Source organism: Podarcis melisellensis (genome assembly GCF_964234715.1).
Source record: "Podarcis melisellensis genome assembly, chromosome: 13".
NCBI classification, from domain to species: domain Eukaryota; kingdom Metazoa; phylum Chordata; class Lepidosauria; order Squamata; family Lacertidae; genus Podarcis; species Podarcis melisellensis.
In genome coordinates this window covers 6539989-6561320 of record NC_138545.1, presented here as the reverse complement: position 1 = coordinate 6561320, position 21332 = coordinate 6539989, and the positions used below count along the sequence as shown (strand labels likewise).

General features: G+C 49.7%; 1 protein-coding gene across 1 annotated transcript; it reads right to left on the bottom strand.

The window, feature by feature from the left end:
• Window positions 1–1550: 1550 nt before the first annotated feature.
• NRL (neural retina leucine zipper) lies at window positions 1551–6866 on the bottom strand. The gene is made up of 3 exons (XM_081885733.1): window positions 6651–6866; window positions 3498–3894; window positions 1551–2367 (listed from the first exon to the last, which is right to left on the bottom strand). The coding sequence occupies exons 1-3, from the start codon at window positions 6791–6793 to the stop codon at window positions 1990–1992; spliced, it is 918 nt and encodes a 305-aa protein (XP_081741859.1). The 5' UTR covers window positions 6794–6866; the 3' UTR covers window positions 1551–1989.
• Window positions 6867–21332: the final 14466 nt, after the last annotated feature.

Genomic DNA, 21332 nt, shown 5'->3' with positions numbered 1-21332 from the left:
TCCATGCTCAGAGTCATGCTCAGGGTTCATCTTAAGTGCGCTTAACAGCAAGGATAACTACAACGGGACAGCGCACAGCTGCAGAATAAATTGCGTTTGCGCATCCCTTGCTGTGGGAACGCTCGATTGCACGCCACTGTTTCTGAGTGCTTCTCCGACGGCACCATACATTTAAAGCACATTCAACGCACATTTAAAATGCATCTGACTTCTCCCACTGAATCCCAGGATCTGACAAGCTCCCAGGGTTCTTTGGGGGCATGCCATGCCCTTTAAGTGTGCTTTAAACGTGTGGTACGCTCATTGTGCAGACATAAAACCCTGTCACACATCATTGCATGCACAGCTAATGCAAGTGTGTGGCTACAACAGCATGCACAGACACACACACACACAAAACACAGATTTGCATCCACACATTACAACTCCTTTCCATATTTTACATGCACGCTATGTTCCATTCTGAACATGCACTCTTTTATGATCGCACTGAAATGCACACACAGACACTTTTTATAGTAATAGGACCTGCCTAATATAATGCAGTTTTTAAAAAAATCATTAATATAATTATCCCTTTCCAGGCTGTAGGGAAGGTGGACTCTCTAGACTTCCCACCCTTCCCTCGTGGTTATGTTCCAAGGTGCTGTCTCCATATTCCTTTAAAACTCCTCTTGCCCTTTGCTCTTTGGACTCTCAGAATAAGAAAGACAGAGCACACAAACTGCAGTGGTGCTGTTTCTCCTCTTTGTCGAAAACGGAGTTTCCCAGACGGGGATTTGATCCTGGGACGTTGGGAGGAATTAGCATGTGGGGAGCGGGAAACTCTTAAAATAGCAGGTTATCGACAGGAGGAAGGCCTGAGACTGTGGCTCCCTTTGGAGCAAAAAGCGTCCTTGAGACGCACTGTTAGATATCACCCCTTTCCCTAACAATTTCCCTGCAAAACAGGCCAAATCCTCAGAGGGTGCGCAGCGATTCTCTTCCCCGTCGCGACATGGCCGCTGCACTTCAGTTCCGCTGAGCTGTTTTGCCAGGATTGAGAAAGGGGCTGGGAGGGATGCTGGGGCTGTTGCTTAGCAACCGCAGCAAGTGCTTCCTTCCCCATTTCCGGAAATTTCTATCCTGACACGCTAGGCCCACACGCTCTGCTCCCTTTATGTTAGCCCATTTCTCCCCACCTCAAAAACCAGAAAAAAAACCACCACACATTTTTCCTTCCTGGAAATGGGCTCAAATTGTTTTGTGGCATCCACCCGGTTTCCCTATACGAAATTGTATATTTTGTGTGTGGCCCTCAGAACATAAGAACAACCTACTGGATTTTGCCCAGAGCCCACCTAGCCCAGGATCTTGTTCTTGCAATGACCGGTTAGATGCCCTAAGAGGAAATCTGCAAAGCAGGATATGAGCTCAAAAGCGGGGTGCATGGATCCCCAAGAACCCAAATCCGGTGACCCCAATTGCCTCCCCAGGCCCCGCTGCAACGACATCACTGCCCAATGCACCGTCGCTCTGGGGAGAAAATGGAAGCCGTCTTCAATCATCTCTCTCATACACACACACTCTCTGGCTTTTATTATTTTTCCTTTGCCTAGCGGTGGAGGTAAGAACGACGCAGAAAGCACACTTCTCAGAAAGCTCAAGAGCTCCCGGGATAGCTACACAACAGACTCGACGGGGCTTCGGCGCCTCCGGGAACCATGGGAAACTTCAGTTCCCGGGGTTCCCTGAAAGGGAAGTAGGCACGACCTGAGAGATGCTTTTGCCGTGGAGATTGTCTCCTCGCCCGGCAGCCTATGTTCTCTTGCGCCACCTGGTGTGGGAAAAAGGGGAGTGCCTGTGTTCATGTCGCCCCCTAGTGGAGGGAAAGAGGAGGGCAGCCCCTTGGTCCACAGCGACCCCCAGTGGCCAAGTTGGTGGGGCAAGAAAGCAACCCACCCAGTTCCCTCGCCCACCCACAGTCCGTCGTGCCAGGAAGGGAGCCGCTCATAGGTAAAAATGTGCCATCGAGGTGGGCTGAGGCGCCGGAGGCTCCGCCCCCTCGCCGCAGTGCCCCCCGGCGTCCCCCAGCAGCTTCTGGCAGCGGGCCTTGTAGATGTCCCTCTCGTGAGCCACCCTCGCCACCTCGGCGCGCAGGGACTCCAGCTGCTGCGCCAACTGGGACTTTTCGGCCTCCAGGACGTGGCGCTGCTGCACCCTCTTAAAGCGGCACGACTGGGCATAGCCGCGGTTCTTGAGCGTGCGCCGCTTCTGCTTCAACCGCTGAACCTCGTCCTTGCCGAAGCCGCGCAGCTGGCGGTTGAGGTCGCGCACCGACATGGAGACCAGCTGCGCATCGGAGAAGCGGTCGCAGAGTGTGGACAGCTGTGAAGGAAGGAGGGAAAGGGAGAAGGAACGCCAGTGAGCAGGAAAGCTGTAAATCCCTCCAGAGATATTTCCCTCAGGAAATCCCTCGGGTTTTTTCCCCTGCGGCCAGCCTCCCCGGTGGAAGAAAATCTCCACGGCAGAATTATCTGTGAATACTCCTTGCCAACTATTGTCCCCACCCGGATAGTTCAGTCGGCAGAGCGTGAGACTCTTAAACTTGGGGTGGTTCGAATCCCACATTGGGCAAAACATTCCTGCGTCGTAGGGAGTTGGGTCTGAAGATTCTCAGGGTCCCATTCACCTCTACAATTGTATGATTTTATGTTATGTTTGTTTATATTTATTTACAGTCATACCTCGGGTTGAAGTCGCTTCGGGTTAAGCCTTTTCAGGTTGCGCTCCGCGGCGACCCAGAAGTAACAGAGAGCGTTATTTCCGGGTTTCGCCGCTTGCGCATGCGCAGACGCTCAAAATGACACCACGCGCATGCGCGGAGGCGGTGGATTGCAACCCGTTGATGCAGGTTGCGTTCGCTTCAGGGTGTGAACGGGGCTCCGGAATGGATCCCGTTTGCATCCAGAGGTACCACTGTACTTTTCTGGTAGATCTCCACATTGTGGCTCTCAGAGGCATGTAAGGGAAGGGTGCTCTGCACATGCTCAGGAGCTTTCGTCTTTACATCTCCAGCGCTTGGAAAGCAAATAGCAGGCAGTAAAAGTCTTGGGCATAAAACCCTCTTAACTACAGCTGTGAGAGGGCCTGTGCTTGTTTATTTACCGGTACGACACGTTGCACATGTTAGAATCACAGAATTGTAGCGCTGGAAGGCACCCAAGGGTCATCTAGTCCAAACCCCTGAAAGGCAGCAATCTTCCACCCAACAAACCCACCACCTTGTGATTAAGCCCCTCCGGCTCTACTGACTAAGCTGTCTCGGGGGACCTTTCTTTGTTGAACTCTGGAACGGAAAAATAGGCCTCTGGTCTGAAAAAGGACCCTCCCATCTCTCCCGCCTTTCACCTACGAACCTCTCGGCATTTTACAGAGCCCCCCCTTTCTGTCTCCCGCTACCCAAACACCCATAATTCAACCCACCCACCCGCCAACCTCTTCCCTCTCCCTCTCACCTGCTGCTGTTCCCCACCAGCTCCCTCGATGGCCCCTAAGAAACCTTGGAGCTGTGGGGCCGTTCCGCCCCGAAGACCCCCGTCCATCACCGGGACGCCCAGGAGAGCCTCCACCGCTTCGTCCAAACCCGGCATCAGCTGGGCTTCGGGGTTGCCCCCTGATGCCGCCGCAGCCAGCGTCTGGTGGAGCGTGGCCATCCAGTACAACTCTTCGAGGGTGGACTTGGGGTCGCCCGCCTTGTCCAGGGTGGGCGAAGGGGGCACGGAGCTGCAGGGCGTGGAGCTGAGGGAGAAGCTGCCCCCCATGCGGGACACTTCCTGCTTCACCTCGAAGCGCAGCAGGTCGATGTCGTCTAGGTACTCCAGGCTCAGGGGGCTGGGCGGCGGGGCACCCATCCTGCGCAGGTGGGGAGAGGAAAGGGGGAGATTAGATGACTTCTCCCTGAGCTTTCCCCAGGGATGGAGAGCAGACCTTGGAAGCCTGAAGGTCGGCTTAATGGATTAGCTCTCCGTGTCAAAACAAACCCAGCGTCCTGTTCTTCTATACTTGGTCGAGACCATATAACACCAGTCTTGAAAGACCTACATTGGCTCCCAGTACGTTTCCGAGCACAATTCAAAGTGTTGGTGCTGACCTTCAAAGCCCTCAAAGGCCCAGGAGACCTGGAGGAGCGTCTCCACCCCCATCGTTCTGTCCAGACGCTGAGGTCCAGCTCCAAGGGCCTTCTGGCGGTTCCCTCACTGCCAGAAGTTACAGGGAACCAGGCAGAGGGCCTTCTCGGTAGTGGCGCCCTCCCTGTGGAACACCCTCCCACCAGATGTCAAAGAGAACAACTACCAGACTTTTAGGAGACATCTGAAGGCAGCCCTGTTTAGGGAAGCTTATAATGTTTGATGTATTACAGTATTTTAATAATTTTTTTGGAAGCCGCCCAGAGTGGCAGGATATAAATAATAAATTATTATTATTATTATTATTATTATTATTATTATTATTATTATTATTATTGGTCCACACCAGCCCCCCAACTGAGGGGCACCAGCCCCCATGCTTCCTAGCCCCTCTCCGCTGCCTCGCAGCAGAGCAGGGTAACTAGGATATCGGGTGCCAATAAATCCTGCCGTTGGGAGGGGGAAATGTTAACCCAGGCTGGCCTGCTTCAAATTCTGAAACAGAAAGGGAACCCCATACCTAGCCAGAGGGTGCTTTGGGACTGTTGTTTTATTTTTAATCATTTATTCAGTTCATATACCGCCAGATCTCAGGACAGATCCTCGCAACATAAAACGACAACAGTAGGCTATTCATGTTTACATATGTATTAGGATAATAATATCAAATCCGTTCCAGAATGCATGGGAGTACATTACAGTGTATTTTTTCCTACATTGTATATATTCGTATATTGTTTCTTTCTACGCATTTTTATCCCTTTTTGTTTTTCGTTTCTTTTTCTTTGCATCCCTTTCTTCTGAAACCTTTTCCGTCAAAATATTGATACAAAAAAACCCCCACGGAATACATAGTAAAAATAAGGATATAAAAACAAGGACAACGGCAAACCAAACGTCCCCTCTCCCACAACAGATTTCAAAGGGTGTCGGATGTCAATCAGCTCAAGGCCTGGGTGAAGAGGACCGTTGTCGCCTGCCACCTAAAGGGCTGCCTCACATTTAATGCCAGTGTGGTGTAGTGGTTAGAGTGCCGGACAAGGACTTGGGAGACCCGAGTTCGAATCTTCTCTTGGCCACAAAGCTCATTGGGTGACACAGTCGCTGCCCCCTCAGCCTAACCTAGTTTTCTGAGGAGGGGGAGGACCACGAACCTGCCACCTTGAGCAAGAAGGTGGGAGATAAATGCACAAAGCAGAGGCACATGACTTCCAGTAATTCTGGGAACTGCACTTTTCCCGTTGCAGAGTTCCAGTTCCTGAACAAACTACTTTTCCCAGGAGTCTCTTGGGGCGGTTTCTGATGTGCTTTAAATAGTGTGGGTCTGCACTATACACATTAAGGCCAGCCAGCCAGCCCCTTTCTGATCCTGCCCTGAGCAGCTAGCCTGTCCCTGTTAAGGTTCTGACCAAGATCTGCAGAAATAAATCTCGCCTTTTCACTCCAAGCACCTCCATTAATCACCCGCTGCAAACAGCTGTTTCCTGTTGAACTTCTGGTCGCCCCACCCTGCCTGCCTGGGACATGTCCTGCCTCTCTTGCTGGAGGGAGTGCAAGGTTGCGGGCATCACTGGGCGCCGTCGCAGAGTGTTTAGGGCGAAGATAGAAGTCGGGGGCTTCTGATCAGGCTGGGGCAGCTATAAAAAGCAGGGTGTAGCAATTCTCTCTCTCCCTTCACCCCATTCCTGGCCAACCTGTCTTCTTCCCCTCTCTTAAGAGCAGACCAAAGACTCTGGTCTCCAGCAGCGCACTAACCACTATACCGCACTGCCTTAAAACACCATTGGGTTCTGGTTTGATCTCAGCGGAAAACCCTTCCTGGGTCCCTCGAGTTTGGTTTTCATATCCCTCACTTTCAGAGACACGCAGTGCTTCCTGGTCCCATTCGCTCTGACTGGTTTTGCACAGTCCTGCCCCTTCTGTGTCCCGTCCTTAAATAAGACCCACATTCAAAGCTGCTATCCTAAACCCACTCGCCTAGAAGTGAGCCCCCCCCAAGCTAAAAGGGACCTACCTCCGAAGAAAGAAGCCCAACAGGTGAGTAGAGGCGAGCCCACAACATCCCAGAGTCCAGATCTAGGGCAACGTCCCCACAACCCGGTTCCTGCTGGGAGTTGTAGTACGAAACATCTGGAGGGAGCCAGGTTGTGGGGCTGGGGGAGGCCTGCTGTAAATGCAGCCCTTTCTTATAGCAGCTTTCCAGGTGAAAGCGGAAAGTGATTTAGGGGAGAGAGAAAAAACAAACGAAAGCAAGGAGACCCCAGGTTGCTCACCGCTCTTCCCAAACGCCCCACACACAGACACAAACCCTCAAACGCCTCTCCAAGGCTGTTTTGCTGTGGATCTCCAGGAGAGATGAAGAGAAAGGGGGAAAACAGCACCCAATAGGTTTGAGGCACCTTGGGGTGGGGGGATAGACCCCACACACACACACACACACCAGGAATGAACCCTGGCCGAGCCTGCGACCTCCCTGCCCACCTGTTTGTTTGGGAGTCCATCTGCCTCCTCCTCGCAGCTCCTGCGGTCCAGCTGTTGACCTTCCTGGCCCCTGCCCACTGCTGCCAGGGGAGGGTGGCAGTCGCCCAGCCCAAGAGACCAGAGCTCGGACTCCAGGGTCCCATTTAAAGCTCCGGGGAAGGCTGAGCTCACAGGGACTCATTAGCCACCGGCCAATGGAGAAGGGACCTTGGACCTCATTAGCATGCCGGGGAAAAGGGGGCAGGCCCAGGACCTTTTTGGCTCTTCACCCCCCAGCCCAGAGGCCTCTTCCCACTTCTGTGGGAGTTGCTCTAGGGTGTCCCTGAACCCTCTACGCCAAGGAAACCAGTTTCGTTCTGCTCAGCACTTCCTCATCTGGAGAGGAGAAGGAAAAAGCACAGAGGCCAAGTTGTTGTTGTTTTTCGCTCCTCCGGCCTCCCAGCTGCGGTTGTGCAGCCAGTCACACAATCGCCGGAGAGGCCTGAGTCACAGTTTCCAGGCAGAAAAGCTGGGAAGGGTTGTGCCCCCTCCAGAGTGAGGTTTCTGCAACATTCGTCCCTTTCGCCACATTCATGATTTCACCCTTTTCTCAAGGTGCCATAAAGGGTAAAAAGGGTAAAGGGACCCCTGACCATTAGGTCCAGTCGTGACCGACTCTGGGGTTGCGGCGCTCATCTTGCTTTATTGGCTGAGGGAGCCGGCGTACAGCTTCCGGGTCATGTGGCCAGCAGGACTGCTTCTGGCGAACCAGAGCAGCGCACGGAAACGCCGTTTACCTTCCCGCCAGTATTTATCTACTTGCACTTTGAGGTGCTTTCGAACTGCTAGGTTGGCAGGAGCAGGGGCCGAGCAACAGGAGCTCACCCCGTCGCGGGGATTCGAACCGCCGACCTGATCGGCAAGCCCTAGGCTCTGTGGTTTAACCCACAGCGCCACCCGCGTCCTCCCGCATACTCCCTCAATTTATCCTCACGACGATCCTGCGAGGTAGATTAGGCTGAGAAGCAGCGACTCAAGGTCGCCCAGCAAGCTCCGTGGCCAAATGGGGAGCCCCACAGTCTCGCCGCTGCCCCACACTGGCTTTTGGGGCACGAGAATAGCACATTGGGTCACAAGATTCTGCGAGGAATCTTGGGAACTGTAGTTTCTTGAAGATGCCACGGTTTGTAGCACTGTGAGCGGGTAAACTATAGTTTCTTTGCGGGAAGGCGTGACTTTTAAAGTGATCCTCCGTGTCGACACAACCTTTGCGGTGGAGTCACGCCACTTCAGTTAATTCTGTAACACGACGGAAGCAGGGCCAAAATAAAACCGGAAGATTTGAGGCAGAATGGCGGGATTTCGGCAGAAAGCTGCAGGGTGCTCACCAGATAAGAATGAAGCAGTGTGGCCGCACCAAAGGTTTTTCAGGTTGTCATTGCCTGTGACATTCCTGATTGAGCCCCGAGTGCGGATCTTGATGAATGTGCAATGAAAAGGAACGTTTTGCAGGGAGGAAATCCAGAAAGGGGGAGAGCAGGGTGTGATGGAAAGCTGTCCTGGTGGGGGCAGCTGAGACGGGACTGTGCGCGGTTAGCTCAGGTGCAGTGCTAATAACGCCAAGGCTGTGGGTTCGAATCCCTGTAGGAGCCAAGAAAACCTCTTAGCTCAGCGGTAGAGTACAGGATCTGCTTTGAAGAACATTGGGGAGACTGCTCTGAGGCCACATATAAGGCAGGGCTAAGACAGACCCCTGCCTGGATCCCTAGAAAGCCACTGCCAACCAGAGTAGGAAGTATTGAGCTAAATGGGCCATCAATCTGTCTTGGCATAAGGCAGCCTTCTGGGGTTCCTCTCCCCTCCTCTGCCCCCCTCTTTCCCAGTTCCCAGTTCTGGCTGAATCCTTCAGCCCCTCAGTCATGGCCTTTGCTTCAGGCCCTGCTGTCAATGACAAAATGGCGGAAGCTACGAAACAGTCATAATGAGCACCTCTGAGCATATGCAGAGGGAGTTTCTGTCCCTAACCACAGCTCGCCTCGTACATGCCTGGGGCTAGGAGGAGGGAATCGGAGCCGGGTCGCTCTCCGGGTCCATTTAAAATATAGAAAGCTGCCTCCTGTTTTGCGTGGAGGAGAAGCACTCTGCACATGCTCAGAGACAAGGCCGTTTTTGTAAGCAGAAGCCGTCTCCCTCCAGGAAGGCGTTCTAGAGACCTCTTGTCCTTTCGCCCTTTTTATTTTCATCCAAGGATCTTCCCCCAATGGGGGGGAAATGCACTCTGCGTACGTTCAGAGTCGTGGTCAGGGAGAATTGCCAGAACTTTCAGAAGCAAACTTTCTCTCTCGGGTGACTCAGCTGAGTCCATTTTGATGCAACAGTGCGGTGCTCGGCTGGGGGGGTGCGCACAGAAAACGGGCGAAACCACACTTTGGCGCATTAAAAGGCCCCCGTTCCTGGGGCAGGTTTGGGGCACTGGGGGGCTGGCCGGGGGGGATGACATGTTGTCCAAGCCCAAGCCTGTGGCCCGGTTGCCATGGCTTCTGCCCCGGCCTATGCTTTCCTAATACCCAGCGGTTGCTAGGACAAAGGGGCCGGGGAGCGTTGCTAACCCTTTGTGACAGGGGATTCTCGGCCTATTCAGGGTGACGTCACCCTGTCATCAGGCCTCACCCCACCGCTGGCCCGGACGCTGCCAACCCTGGCGTGACCTCCCCACCTGACCGGGCCCTGTTGTTAAGCCGAAAAGTGGGGGTAAAGCGGGTGGGAGAGAGAGAGCCTCCCCTGGCAAAATAACAGGCCCTTGTCCTGTTAGCCCCTGCCGGTCCCCTCCGCCCGCTATCCAGCGCTCAAACAAACAAACCAAAAAAGTTTGGGAGGTTGTGCACAAAATGCGCTTTTTCTTCTTCTTGCTGCGTGTTGATTCATCTCAGTAGACCGCCTTGCAGGGGGTGTTAATGGGCTCGATTCTGAATCCTCTGCTGCCTTGTGGGAGCAGAAAAGGCTCAGGAGTGAACCCGATGCAAACATACCCTCCGACGTTTCTCCAATGGAAATAGGGACGTCATGTTTCATCGTTAACGTTTTACTATTTCTACCCCAAGCGTTTTATTGGGTTGCCCCAGCACTCCAGCATATATAAGAAACAGAATAAAACATTAAACATTTTTTAAAAGACTCGATGCCTGCTTCTTGGGAGAAAAGCAATGACAAACCTAGACAGCATCTTAAAAAGCAGAGACATCACCTTGCCAACAAAGGTCCGTATAGTGAAAGCTCTGGTTTTCCCAGTAGTGATGTATGGAAGCAAGAGCTGGACCATAAAGAAGGCTGATCGCCGAAAAATGGATGCTTTTGAATTCTGGTGCTGGAGGAGACTCTGGAGAGTCCCATGGACTGCAAGAAGATCAAACCTCTCCATTCTGAAGGAAATCAGCCCTGAGTGCTCACTGGAAGGACAGATCCTGAAGCTGAAGCTCCAAGACTTTGGCCACCTCATGAGAAGAGAAGACTCCCTGGAAAAGACCCTGATGTTGGGAAAGATGGAGGGCACAAGGAGAAGGGGACGACGGAGGACGAGATGCTTAGACTGTGTTCTTGAAGCTACCAGCATGAGTTTGACCAAACTGCGGGAGGCAGTGGAAGACAGGAGGGCCTGGTCCATGGGGTCACGAAGAGTCGGACACGACTAAACAACAACAACATGGGATGGCTCAGAAGTTGGATAACTCCGTAGCCTCCAGTGAAAATAGGGACATCCTAAGGAAAAGCAGAATATTCCGGGATCAAATCAGAAACCAGGATGGCTTCTCTAAATCAGGGACGTCCCTGGAAAATAGGAACACTTGGAGGGTCTGCACAAACCAGAAGTGGAGTCCCTAAGGGGGTTGGACGGCTCCTTGTACTCCTCCTTCTGGAAACTTCCACAGCCAAGCTTGTGCCAAATATCTTGCTCTGCTTGTGACTGAAGACTCCAGTGACAGGATGAGGCCAGTGGTCCATCTTAGCCAAGCGTCCTGTTCGCACTGTGGCTACTCTGGTGCTACGGAAAGAGGCCCGGAAGCAGTGCTGGATTTACGTATAAGCTAAACAAGCTATAGCTTAGGCTCTGGGGCCCCCCCAAAAAAATTTAAAGGGGGAAAAAACTGGATGTACATTTCCAAAATATAAGATAAAAAACAAATAAAATAAAACCTACATACAGCAACAGTGTTATGTGTTGTGTAGGCTCCTATGATGTGAGCTAGCCTGCTCCTTAATATATCACTGGTTTGCTCCTTTCTATATATAGGGTGCCTACATTCTGCATGGACTGGTTGCATGGCAACATGGGCAAATGGCTTGAGATAATAATAATAATAATAATAATAATAATAATAATAATAATAATATTTATAATATTTATACCCCGCCCTCCCCGGCCAGAGCTGGGCTCAGCATGGCTAACCCCATTAAAATTACAGTAAAAACATAATAATAATAATAATAATAATAATAATAATAATAATAATAAAAATAAAAATAAAAAACCATATTGTTCTCAATCACTTTCGTTGCTGTGAGGCGCTTGCATGAAAGGGAATGAATAAATTGTTATTATTATTATTATTATTATTAATAATAGCGGTATGGTGTTTTTTCCTGGTCTGGAGTATGTGAAAACCAGGAATGCTGACAAGGCCTTTGTTGAGGTAAGACAACATGCTAGTCCTTTGTGAGTTTCCCTGTAGCCCAACAAGGTTTGGGATCACGTTAACCCCTAAAACAAAGGGAAGCTGTTTCTCTGTGTGTTTAACCCGTGACCTGTCATTTACCAATACGGGGAAAAAAGTTTAGTTGTGAGCAAGAGGGGAATTAAAAGAGAACCATTTAGCAACCAGGGACGCCGGTGGCGCTGTGGGTTAAACCACAGAGCCTAGGACTTGCCGATCAGAAGGTCGGCGGTTCGAATCCCCGCAACAGGGTGAGCTCCCGTTGCTTGGTCCCTGCTCCTGCCAACCTAGCAGTTCGAAAGCACGTCAAAGTGCAAGTAGATAAATAGGTACCGCTCTGGCGGGAAGGTAAACGGCTCCCTCGGCCAATAAAGTGAGATGAGCGCCGCAACCCCAGAGTCGGTCACGACTGGACCTAATGGTCAGGGGTCCCTTTACCTTTACAATAATGTCTTATTTATTTTATAGTAGAGTACATTGTTCAATAGGGGACGTGGATGGCACTGTGGTCTAAACCACAGAGCCTAGGGCTTGCCGATCAGAAGGTCGGCGGTTCGAATCCCTGCAACGGGGTGAGCTCTCATTGCTCGGTCCCTGCTGCTGCCAACTGAGCAGTTCGAAAGAAGTCAAAGTGCAAGTAGATAAATAGGTACAGCTCCGGCGGGAAGGTAAACGGCATTTCCATGCGCTGCTCTGGTTTGCCAGAAGCAGCTTAGTCCTGCTGGCCACATGACCCGGAAGCTGTACGCCGGCTCCCTCGGCCAATAAAGCGAGATGAGCGCCGCAACCCCAGAGTCGTCTGTGACTGGACCTAATGGACAGGGGTCCCTTTACCCTTTAACTTTTTAGCAACCAGGAAAAAGGTTTCTGGGATGTTAGCGGACAGAGAGAAATGCCCGTCTCCATCTCAGCTTCATCTCTTTGCAACACTAGCAGCTTTTTCAGATGTCTTTTTGTGCCCTGTCGGTACAGCGCGCGAATCTTAGCCTCAGGGTTGTGGATTTGAACCCAGCGCTGGGCAAAATATTCCTGCATTGCAGGGGGTTGGACTAGATGACCCCGGGGGTCTCTTCCAACTCTAGAATTCTTTGATTCTTCTCTGGATCATCCACACAGAGGAGGAAACGTGGCTTTTCAGATTTCAGTTTCTTACTGCTTGTAATAATTTTCGCCTGGGTGAATTTTCTGTTTGGATCTTCCTAGATCCTAGTTCGCGACAGCCAGGTTGATCCCTCCATAACATACGTCTAAGACCACAGCAGGATCCTCTTTCCTGGAATTTCACTCTGGACTGGTATTCTTCCCTTGAACCAAACACGTACTCAGGACATCTGGGAAAATCTGGTTAGCGTTAACTAGAAGCCCGGATGAGTTTAGGTGATTCAGCAACAGTGAAGAGAAAGTTAATTTTCATATTGCACGTTGCACTTCTAAGTTTACTAATCAAGTTGCATATTCATATTCTGTTTCGTTTCTCCATGTTAGCACTGCATACACTGTTCCTTATTCCTCCCTTCCTTGAGAAGGCATCCTGATCAAATTTGCAGATGACACCAAACTGGGAGGGGTGGCTAACACCCCAGAGGACAGGATCACACTTCAAAACGACCTTGAAGGAATAGAGAACTGGGCCAAAACAAACAAGATGAATTTTAACAGGGAGAAATGTAAATTATTAAAGGTAAAGGTAAAGGTACCCCTGCCCGTACGGGCCAGTCTTTCCAGACTCTGGGGTTGTGCGCCCATCTCACTTAAGAGGCCAGGGGCCAGCGCTGTCCGAAGACACTTCTGGGTCACGTGGCCAGCGTGACATCGCTGCTCTGGCGAGCCAGAGCTGCACACGGAAACGCCGTTTACCTTCCCGCTAGAAAGCGGTCCCTATTTATCTACTTGCACCCGGAGGTGCTTTCGAACTGCTAGGTTGGCAGGCGCTGGGACCGAGCAGCGGGAGCGCACCCCGCCACGGGAATTCGAACCGCCGACCTTTCGATCGGCAAGCCCTAGGCGCTGAGGCTTTAACCCACAGCGCCACCCGCGTCCCTGTGTAAAGTATTGCACTTGCGCAAAAAAAATGAGAGGCACAAATACAAGATGGGTGACACCTGGCTTGAGAGCAGTACATGTGAAAAGGATCTAGGAGTCTTGGTTGACCACAAACTTGACATGAGCCAACAGTGTGACGCGGCAGCTAAAAAAGCCAATGCAATTCTGGGCTGCATCAATAGGAGTATAGCATCTAGATCAAGGGAAGTAATAGTGCCACTGTCTTCTGCTCTGGTCAGACCTCACCTGGAGTACTGTGTCCAGTTCTGGGCACCACAGTTCAAGAAGGACACTGACAAACTGGAACGTGTCCAGAGGAGGGCAACCAAAATGGTCAAAGGCCTGGAAACGGATGTAAATATCAGTGCAGTTTTCAGATTGGTCACATATCCCAAACGCCCGACGAGACAGGAGGCAAAGATGGTTGTCGTTATTCTGCAGTGCTGTGTGAAAGAAGGTCGCAGCACATAGCACAGAGTGAATCTGCTTCTACTGTGCCGCATATGTTTTTCACAGCTGACCCCTGACCTTTTCAAGGGCCGAAAAGCCATCTCCTTCCCACACGAACACAGCTAGGCTTCTATCCACCCGGATGGTCCATAACATTGTTTTTTAAAAAGCTGTTAAATGTGTTCAGACGCTCTCAATGTTTTCAGGTGGTTTCAAAATTCCTCTTAAATACTTTTAAAAATCACATTCTTTTACATTTTTTATGCTCGCCACTCTGGCTCCTCTGGGAAGGACTGTATGGAGATTGAATAAATAATAGTTATTATGAATTTTGCTCATTGTATAGTGTATTTTATCCCATACAAAATGCTGACCGACCCCCTTGAAGAAAGACCACGGTCCCAGCCTTCTCAGTAACCAGATTCTCCAGATGTCTGTAAATAAAACTGAGCTCTCCTAATCGCATCAGGGTATATTCTCTGTTTAATTGGCCAATCTTTCTATTATCTCCCACCCCCGTCAGCCCCTTCTCCCTGTCCCGCTCTCGTGTCTCGACCTCGCTGACCCACATTCTCCCCTGACTAATCCTGACCACACCATTCCAGCCAAGCCGATCCAATGCCCCCTGCCTTGATCCCGGGAAACAAACAGGCAGATTAGCAGAATGGGGAGACTTTTAATGGGATCTAGTGGGAGTGGGCCAGAAGGGAAGATTTCTCCTGCCGGATCAGCCAGGGGTTAAACTTTTAACCCCAGCAGTCCACACAGCCTCCACCGCCTCCTGCAACTTCAGATAAGGAAGGGGAGATTATCTCTCCAGGGTGCCAGGGGTTAAACCATTGGGTGGTGGGCAGGGTGCCAGGTGAAAGGTGCTGGGGGGGAGAGAGAGAGAGAGAGAAGGAAGGGTTGAATCAGTTGGAGACAGGAGCGTCTTTCACTACAAACCCTGAAATATAAGAACCCCTCTCTCCAAACCTCGAACATTGGGGACGCTACAAAACGCGGGGTTTTCGCAGCAAAACTATTGCCAAACTTTGGTTTGGCAATAAAATAAAATAAAACTTTGGTTTTAAGGGATTCTGACAAAAGTTGGATTTCTGGGTGTTAGTTACAACCTCCGGCTTGGAGTATCCATCACAGCAGTACCTCAGTTCTTGAACGTCTCTGTTGACGAACGTTTCGGAACCGGAATGCCGAAAACCCGGAAGGAAACGCTTCTGTTTTTGAACAGCTTCCATTGCGTGCTTTTCGATTTTCGCAATTGAATTTGCGGACAGCCCTTCCTTTGCGCCTCGGCTTTCAATCGTTTCGGAACTTGAACGGTCTTCCGGAATGGATTACGTTCGAGAACTGAGGTACCACAGTGGTACCTCGGGTTAAGAACTTAGTTCGTTCTGGAGGTCCATTCTTAACCTGAAACTGTTCTTAACCTGAGGTACCACCTTAGCTAATGGGGCCTCCCGCTGCCACCGCTGCACAATTTCTGTTCTCATCCTGAAGCAAAGTTCTTAACCCGAGGTACTATTTCTGTGTTAGCGGAGTCTCTAACCTGAAGCGTCTGTAACCCAAGGTACCACTGTACTTTGTTTGTGGGACACCAGGTTTTCAGTGCAAAAAGACTGCAAATCTTTTATCACAGGCTTGGAGTAAGGTTACGAGATTTTTTTTCAATGGATCCAGGGACATTTTTCAACTTCAATGGATCTTGTATGGGGACTGATTTGTAAATCCAGGGACTGTCCCCAGGAAAGGGGGATGTCTGGTAACCTTAGCTTGGAGGGGATCCCAAATTTTGGGGTCCGTTGTTGATGAAGCTGGAGCAGGGCACAGGGATTCCTTTGTTTCCCTCGAGGACTAAGTTCTCAGGGTCATGATTCTCAGAGTCTCCCGTCAGCCCCAGACTGCTGAATTCTGCGGCGTGTCATTGTTGTTGTTGTTTAGTCATTTAGTCGTGTCCGACTCTTCATGACCCCCTGGACCAGAGCACGCCAGGCACTCCTGTCTTCCACTGCCTCCCGCAGTTTGGTCAAACTCATGCTGGTCGCTTCGAGAACACTGTCCCACCATCTCGTCCTCTGTCGTCCCCTTCTCCTTGTGCCCTCCATCTTTCCCAACATCAGGGTCTTTTCCAGGGAGTCTTCTCTTCTCATGAGGTGGCCAAAGTCTTGGAGCCTCAGCTTCAGGATCTGTCCTTCCAGTGAGCACTCAGGGCTGATTTCCTTCAGAATGGAGAGGTTTGATCTTCTTGCAGTCCATGGGACTCTCAAGAGTCTCCTCCAACACCAGAATTCAAAAGCATCCATTCTTCGGCCATCAGCCTTCTTTATGGTCCAGCTCTCACTTCCATACATCACTACTGGGAAAACCATACCTTGTGATAGTGAATTGACCCCAGAGCTTTCCAGGGTTGCAGGAAGGGACTTGAACCCAAGGCGTTCTACATGCAAGGCAGCTGTTCTAACCACTGAGCTACAGCCCTTCCCCATAAACAAAGAGATGAGCGTGGTTGCTTACTATTTATTCATTACCTACTTTGCGGGAAACGATAGCCCACTTTTTATCAGTCCAGGGTAGGGCATAACTGTTAACGTAAGCGGCTGGCTTCATCTGTGACTAACAGAAGGAACTTCCTAAAAATAGACAGAGATATGGAGGCAGCGAAGAACAGCAAGGCCAGGCAGAAACAGTTTGCAATAATGAATTATTATTATTATTATTGACCGGGTCAAGGGAAGTCATAAAAGGTAAAGGGACCCCTGACCATTAGGTCCAGTCATGGCCGACTCTGGGGTTGCAGTGCTCATCTCGCTTTATTGGCTGAGGGAGCTGGCGTACAGCTTCCGGGTCATGACTAATCCGCTTCTGGCGAACCAGAGCAGCGCACGGAAACGCCGTTTACCTTCCCGCCGGAGTGGTACCTATTTATCTACTTGCACTTTGAGGTGCTTTCGAACTGCTAGGTTGGCAGGAGCAGGGACCGAGCAACAGGAGCTCACCCCGTTGCGGGGATTCGAACCCCCTACCTTCTGATCGGCAAGTCCTAGGCTCTGTGGTTTAGACCACAGCGCCACCCGCGTCCCATCAAGGGAAATCATAGTCTCACTCTATTCTGCCTTGGTCAGACCACACCCGGAATACTGTGTCCAGTTCTGGACACCACAATTTAAGACGGATATTGACAAGCTCCAGAGGAGGGCGACCAGGATGATCAACGGCCTGGAAACCAAGCCTGATGAGGAATGGTTGAAGGAGCTGGGTATGTTCAGCAAACTTGTTTTCTCCTGCTCTGGAGGGTAGGACTCGAACCCATGGCTTCAAGTTACAAAAAAGGACATTCTGAGTCAACATTAGGCACCCAGGCATCTTAATGTATAACCCAGACCGACAAGTTTTTAACCCTCTCTTTCCGGACCTACAGACTCAGTCCTCCCGCCCCCATCCCATACCTATTTGGAGATTATTGGGGTTAAAAGTTTAACCCCTCTGGAACCCTGACTGAACCACAGCAGGAGAAATCGGTCCCCTGTGGGACAGCGATCCCATTAAAAGTCTCCCCAAGGCAGCTAATCCCTTTGTTTGTTTTTGCCTGGGATCAAGGGATGGGTGGAAGGAGGAGGGGGGGACGAATAGGCTTTGTTGGGGAGGGAGATCTGATCTCATTAAAGGTGCCACTCAGGTCAGGATTAGACAGGGCAGATTTCTTAACACTCTGGGGCAGGCAGTAAGGCCTAGTGGGTGGGGCGGGCCTGTAGGAGCTCGGATACCTGGGTCCTCTCCAAGGAGAAAGGGGGGAGTCAAAGTGGGGAAGCATCCGGGACTCGAACCCAGAACTCCTGGGTCCAGTCTCCTCCCAGGGTCGCTAACAAATAATCTCTCCTTTTGTGTCTCTGATCCCTTCCCACAGGTGAGGGTGGAGGACGGAGATTATCGCTAATCGGCTCATAACAGGTTTATTTTTATGGCCCCTCGTCAGGTGTCTCCACCTCTGCTAAAAGCTGGAACATGGGGTCAAGGGGGGAGGAGGATGGCTATATCTCTCCTAAGCCAGACACCTGTCTCTCTCTTCCCTGTTGGGTGCATCTGTTCACTTCTGAACTGATCCCATTCCCCCCCTTTCCCCCCCTTATATGGTTTCTGGGCCTTTCGCAGCTGCAGGCAGAAATTCAACAGGTGAAGTTTATCTTCCTGGCAAGTGGGAGACTTCACTTCTTACATTTTTGCCGCCAGGCTGCAGTTATACAGGTGAAACTCAGAAAATTCGAATATTGTGGGAAAATTCATTTATTTCAGTAATTCAACTTAAAAGGTGAAACTAATATATGAGATAGACTCATGCAAAGCGAGATATGTCAAGCCTTTAATTGTTATAATTGTGATGTTTATGGCATACAGCTGATGAAAACCCCAAATTAACAATCTCAGAAAATTAGAATATTAAATGAAATCAGCAAAACAAGGACTGCAAATAGAGCAATATTGGACCTCTGAGAAGTAGAAACATGCACATGTACTCAGTACTTGGTTTGGGCCCCTTTTGCATCAATTACTGCCTCAATGCGGCGTGTCATGGATGCTCTCACCCTGTGGCTCTGCTGAGGTGTTATGGAAGACCAGGAAGCTTCAATAGCAGCCTTCAGCTCTTCTGCATTGCTCGGTCTCATGTCTCTCATCATTCTCTTGGCAATGCCCCATAGATTCTCTATGGGGATCAGGTCAGGTGAGTTTGCCGGCCAATCAAGCACAGTAATCCCATGGGCATTGAACCAGGTTTTGGTACTTTTGGCACTGCTGGAAAATGAAGTCAGCATCCCCATAAAGCTCGTCTGCGGAAGGAAACATGAAGTGCTCCAAAATCTCCTGGTGGACGGCTGCGTTGACCCTGGACTTAACGGAGCACAGTGGACCAACACCAGCTGACTACATGGCTCCCCAAATCTCTTTTCTGATGAGAGCAGCTTTTGCATCTCATTTGGAAACCGAGGACCCAGAGTCTGGAGGAAGAATGGGGAGGCACACAATGCCAGGTGCTTGAAGTCCAGTGTGAAGTTTCCACAGTCTGTGTTGATTTGGGGAGCCAACAGAAGCAACATCAATAATAATAATAATAATATACTAATTGTGCCTTCATTTTAGGAGGAACTCTGGCTTGGGTTCCTTTGTATTTCTGCGTAAAATTCTTATTGGGGTAGCATGTTCATCAGCTTTCCAAGAACCCTGACTTCTCAGTTTTATTCCATTTCTTCCTCTTCTCATCCTTCTCTGTCTCCTTTGACTCCTTCTCAGCGAGTTTCTAGGCCTCGTGGTGGCAAAACTATGCTTAGAAACACGTGGGAGAAGATAAAAAGTTCCATAACTAGGGGATGTCAGAGAATTCTGTCAGAAACGGAAATTGAAGTAGGTTTTGCCACGATTCACAAATGTTTTTCGCTCTATAAGACGCACCAGACCACAAGACGCACCTAGTTTTTGGAGGAGGAAAACAAGAAAACAAATATTCTGAATCTCAGAATCCAGAACAGCAAGAGGGATCGCTGCGCAGTGAAAGCAGCAATCCCTCTTGCTGTTCTGGCTTCTGGGATAGCTGCGCAGCCTGCATTCGCCCCATAAGACACACACACATTTCCCCTTACTTTTTAGGAGGGAAAAAGTGAGTCTTATAGAGCAAAAAATACGATCTTAAATAATTCGGCCATTTCCCACCTTCTTTTTGATATTTCCCTTCCACTGAGGTGTACTAAAGTTAATCCCACAATTAAACACACAATTAACTACATTTGTTTTGTCTACAGGGGATAATGAGACCGATGACGTAGGTTTTAGCAGAAGCCGAACTGTAGCAGAACGGAAACATCGCCGATTGAGACGGACGCACGACATGATGGAAATCGCTGCCTCCTATCAACCCGACCTGCGACACACAAATTTGTGTGTGTCCACAGTTTTTGTTGTTGTTGTTAACATGTACCAAGATGGAGAAAAAGTAGAGCTTTGCCACCATCGCCACAAGTGGCAATGTGAATGGGCATGGCCCTGGAAGGTGGCAACGAATGACTCAAGCAAGCGAGTCAAGCCATGTACTGTGGAGGCAAACTATATACAGTGGTACCTGGGTTAAGTACTTAATTCGTTCTGGAAGTCTGTACTTAACCTGATACTGTTCTTAAGCTGAAGCACCACTTTAGCTAATGGGGCCTCCCGCTGCTGCCGTGCTGCTGCGGCACGATTTCTGTTCTCAACCTGAAGCAAAGTTCTTAACCTGAAGCACTATTTCTGGGTTAGCAGAGTCTGTAACCTGAAGAGTATGTAACCTGAAGCATAGGTAACCCAAGGTTACCTATGGAAGCCGCCCAGAGTGGCTGGGGAGGCCCAGCCAGATGGGTGGGGTATAAATAATAAATTATTATTATTATTATTATTATTATTATTATTATTATTATTATTATTATTATTATTAAGGTACCACTGTATATTGTTATGTACTGAAGTTCTCACCCTGGGCCAGCAGGGGGATACTGCAGATAGTTTTCACTCAGGTCCACATATGCAAATAAGGGATTGAAAGTGACGTTCAGTGATTGGATAGTTACAGAAAGTTGTTACAGTTGCATTGTAGCGGAGCTCTATATAAGCAGGCTGGCTGAACCCTTCAGTTCAGTTCTGTTCTGGCCTGTGAATAAACAAGAGCTGTTTGAAGAATCACTGTGTCATCTGATATGTTCACCCACAACCTAGCATATATCTATTGAGAGTCAGTGTGGTGTACTGGTTAGAGTGTTGGACCTTGGAGGCCAGGGTTCGAATCCTGACTCAGCCCTGAAGCTCACTGGGTGCTCTTGGCCAGTCACTGTCTCTCGGCCTATCCTACCTCACAGGGTTGTTGTGAGAATGAAATGGGGGGTTAGAGGGCTGTGTACAACACCTTCAGCTCCTTGGAGGAAAAGGTAGTATATAAAGGTAGTACACATACTCTAGAAACCTCCCCGTTCGCTTTTTAAGGAAAGGGAGGAGTTTTGCAGAAAAAAAAACATTGAAAAATACATTTATTAAGAAACCAGAAGCCTTTCTCCTTGGAAATAACAGGACCAGAATTGCCCAAGAAGGATGTTAGACTGTTTTTGTATGCCACTACAGCAGCAAGACTTTTATTAGCCAAAAATTGGAAATCGCAAGAAATACCGACAATAGAAGACTGGCAGGTGAAGATGATGGACTTTTCGGAGCTGGCTGACCTGACTGGAAGAATCCGCCACCAGAAAGAGGAGGAAACACAAGAAGACTGGAAGAAATTTAAAGAATATTTAGTGAGATACTGTAATAGAAGATAATTAAGAAATCCCTAGAAGTAACAGATTAGGCTAAGGGATAGAAAAATATTAATAATAAATATTATTATGGATTACAATTGGAAGTAAGGTTCAGAAGTATGTAATGAAAAAAGAGATTGATGTTATAAATAGGAAATTGGGAACTGCTAAAAATGTGATATGACGAAATTCAGATT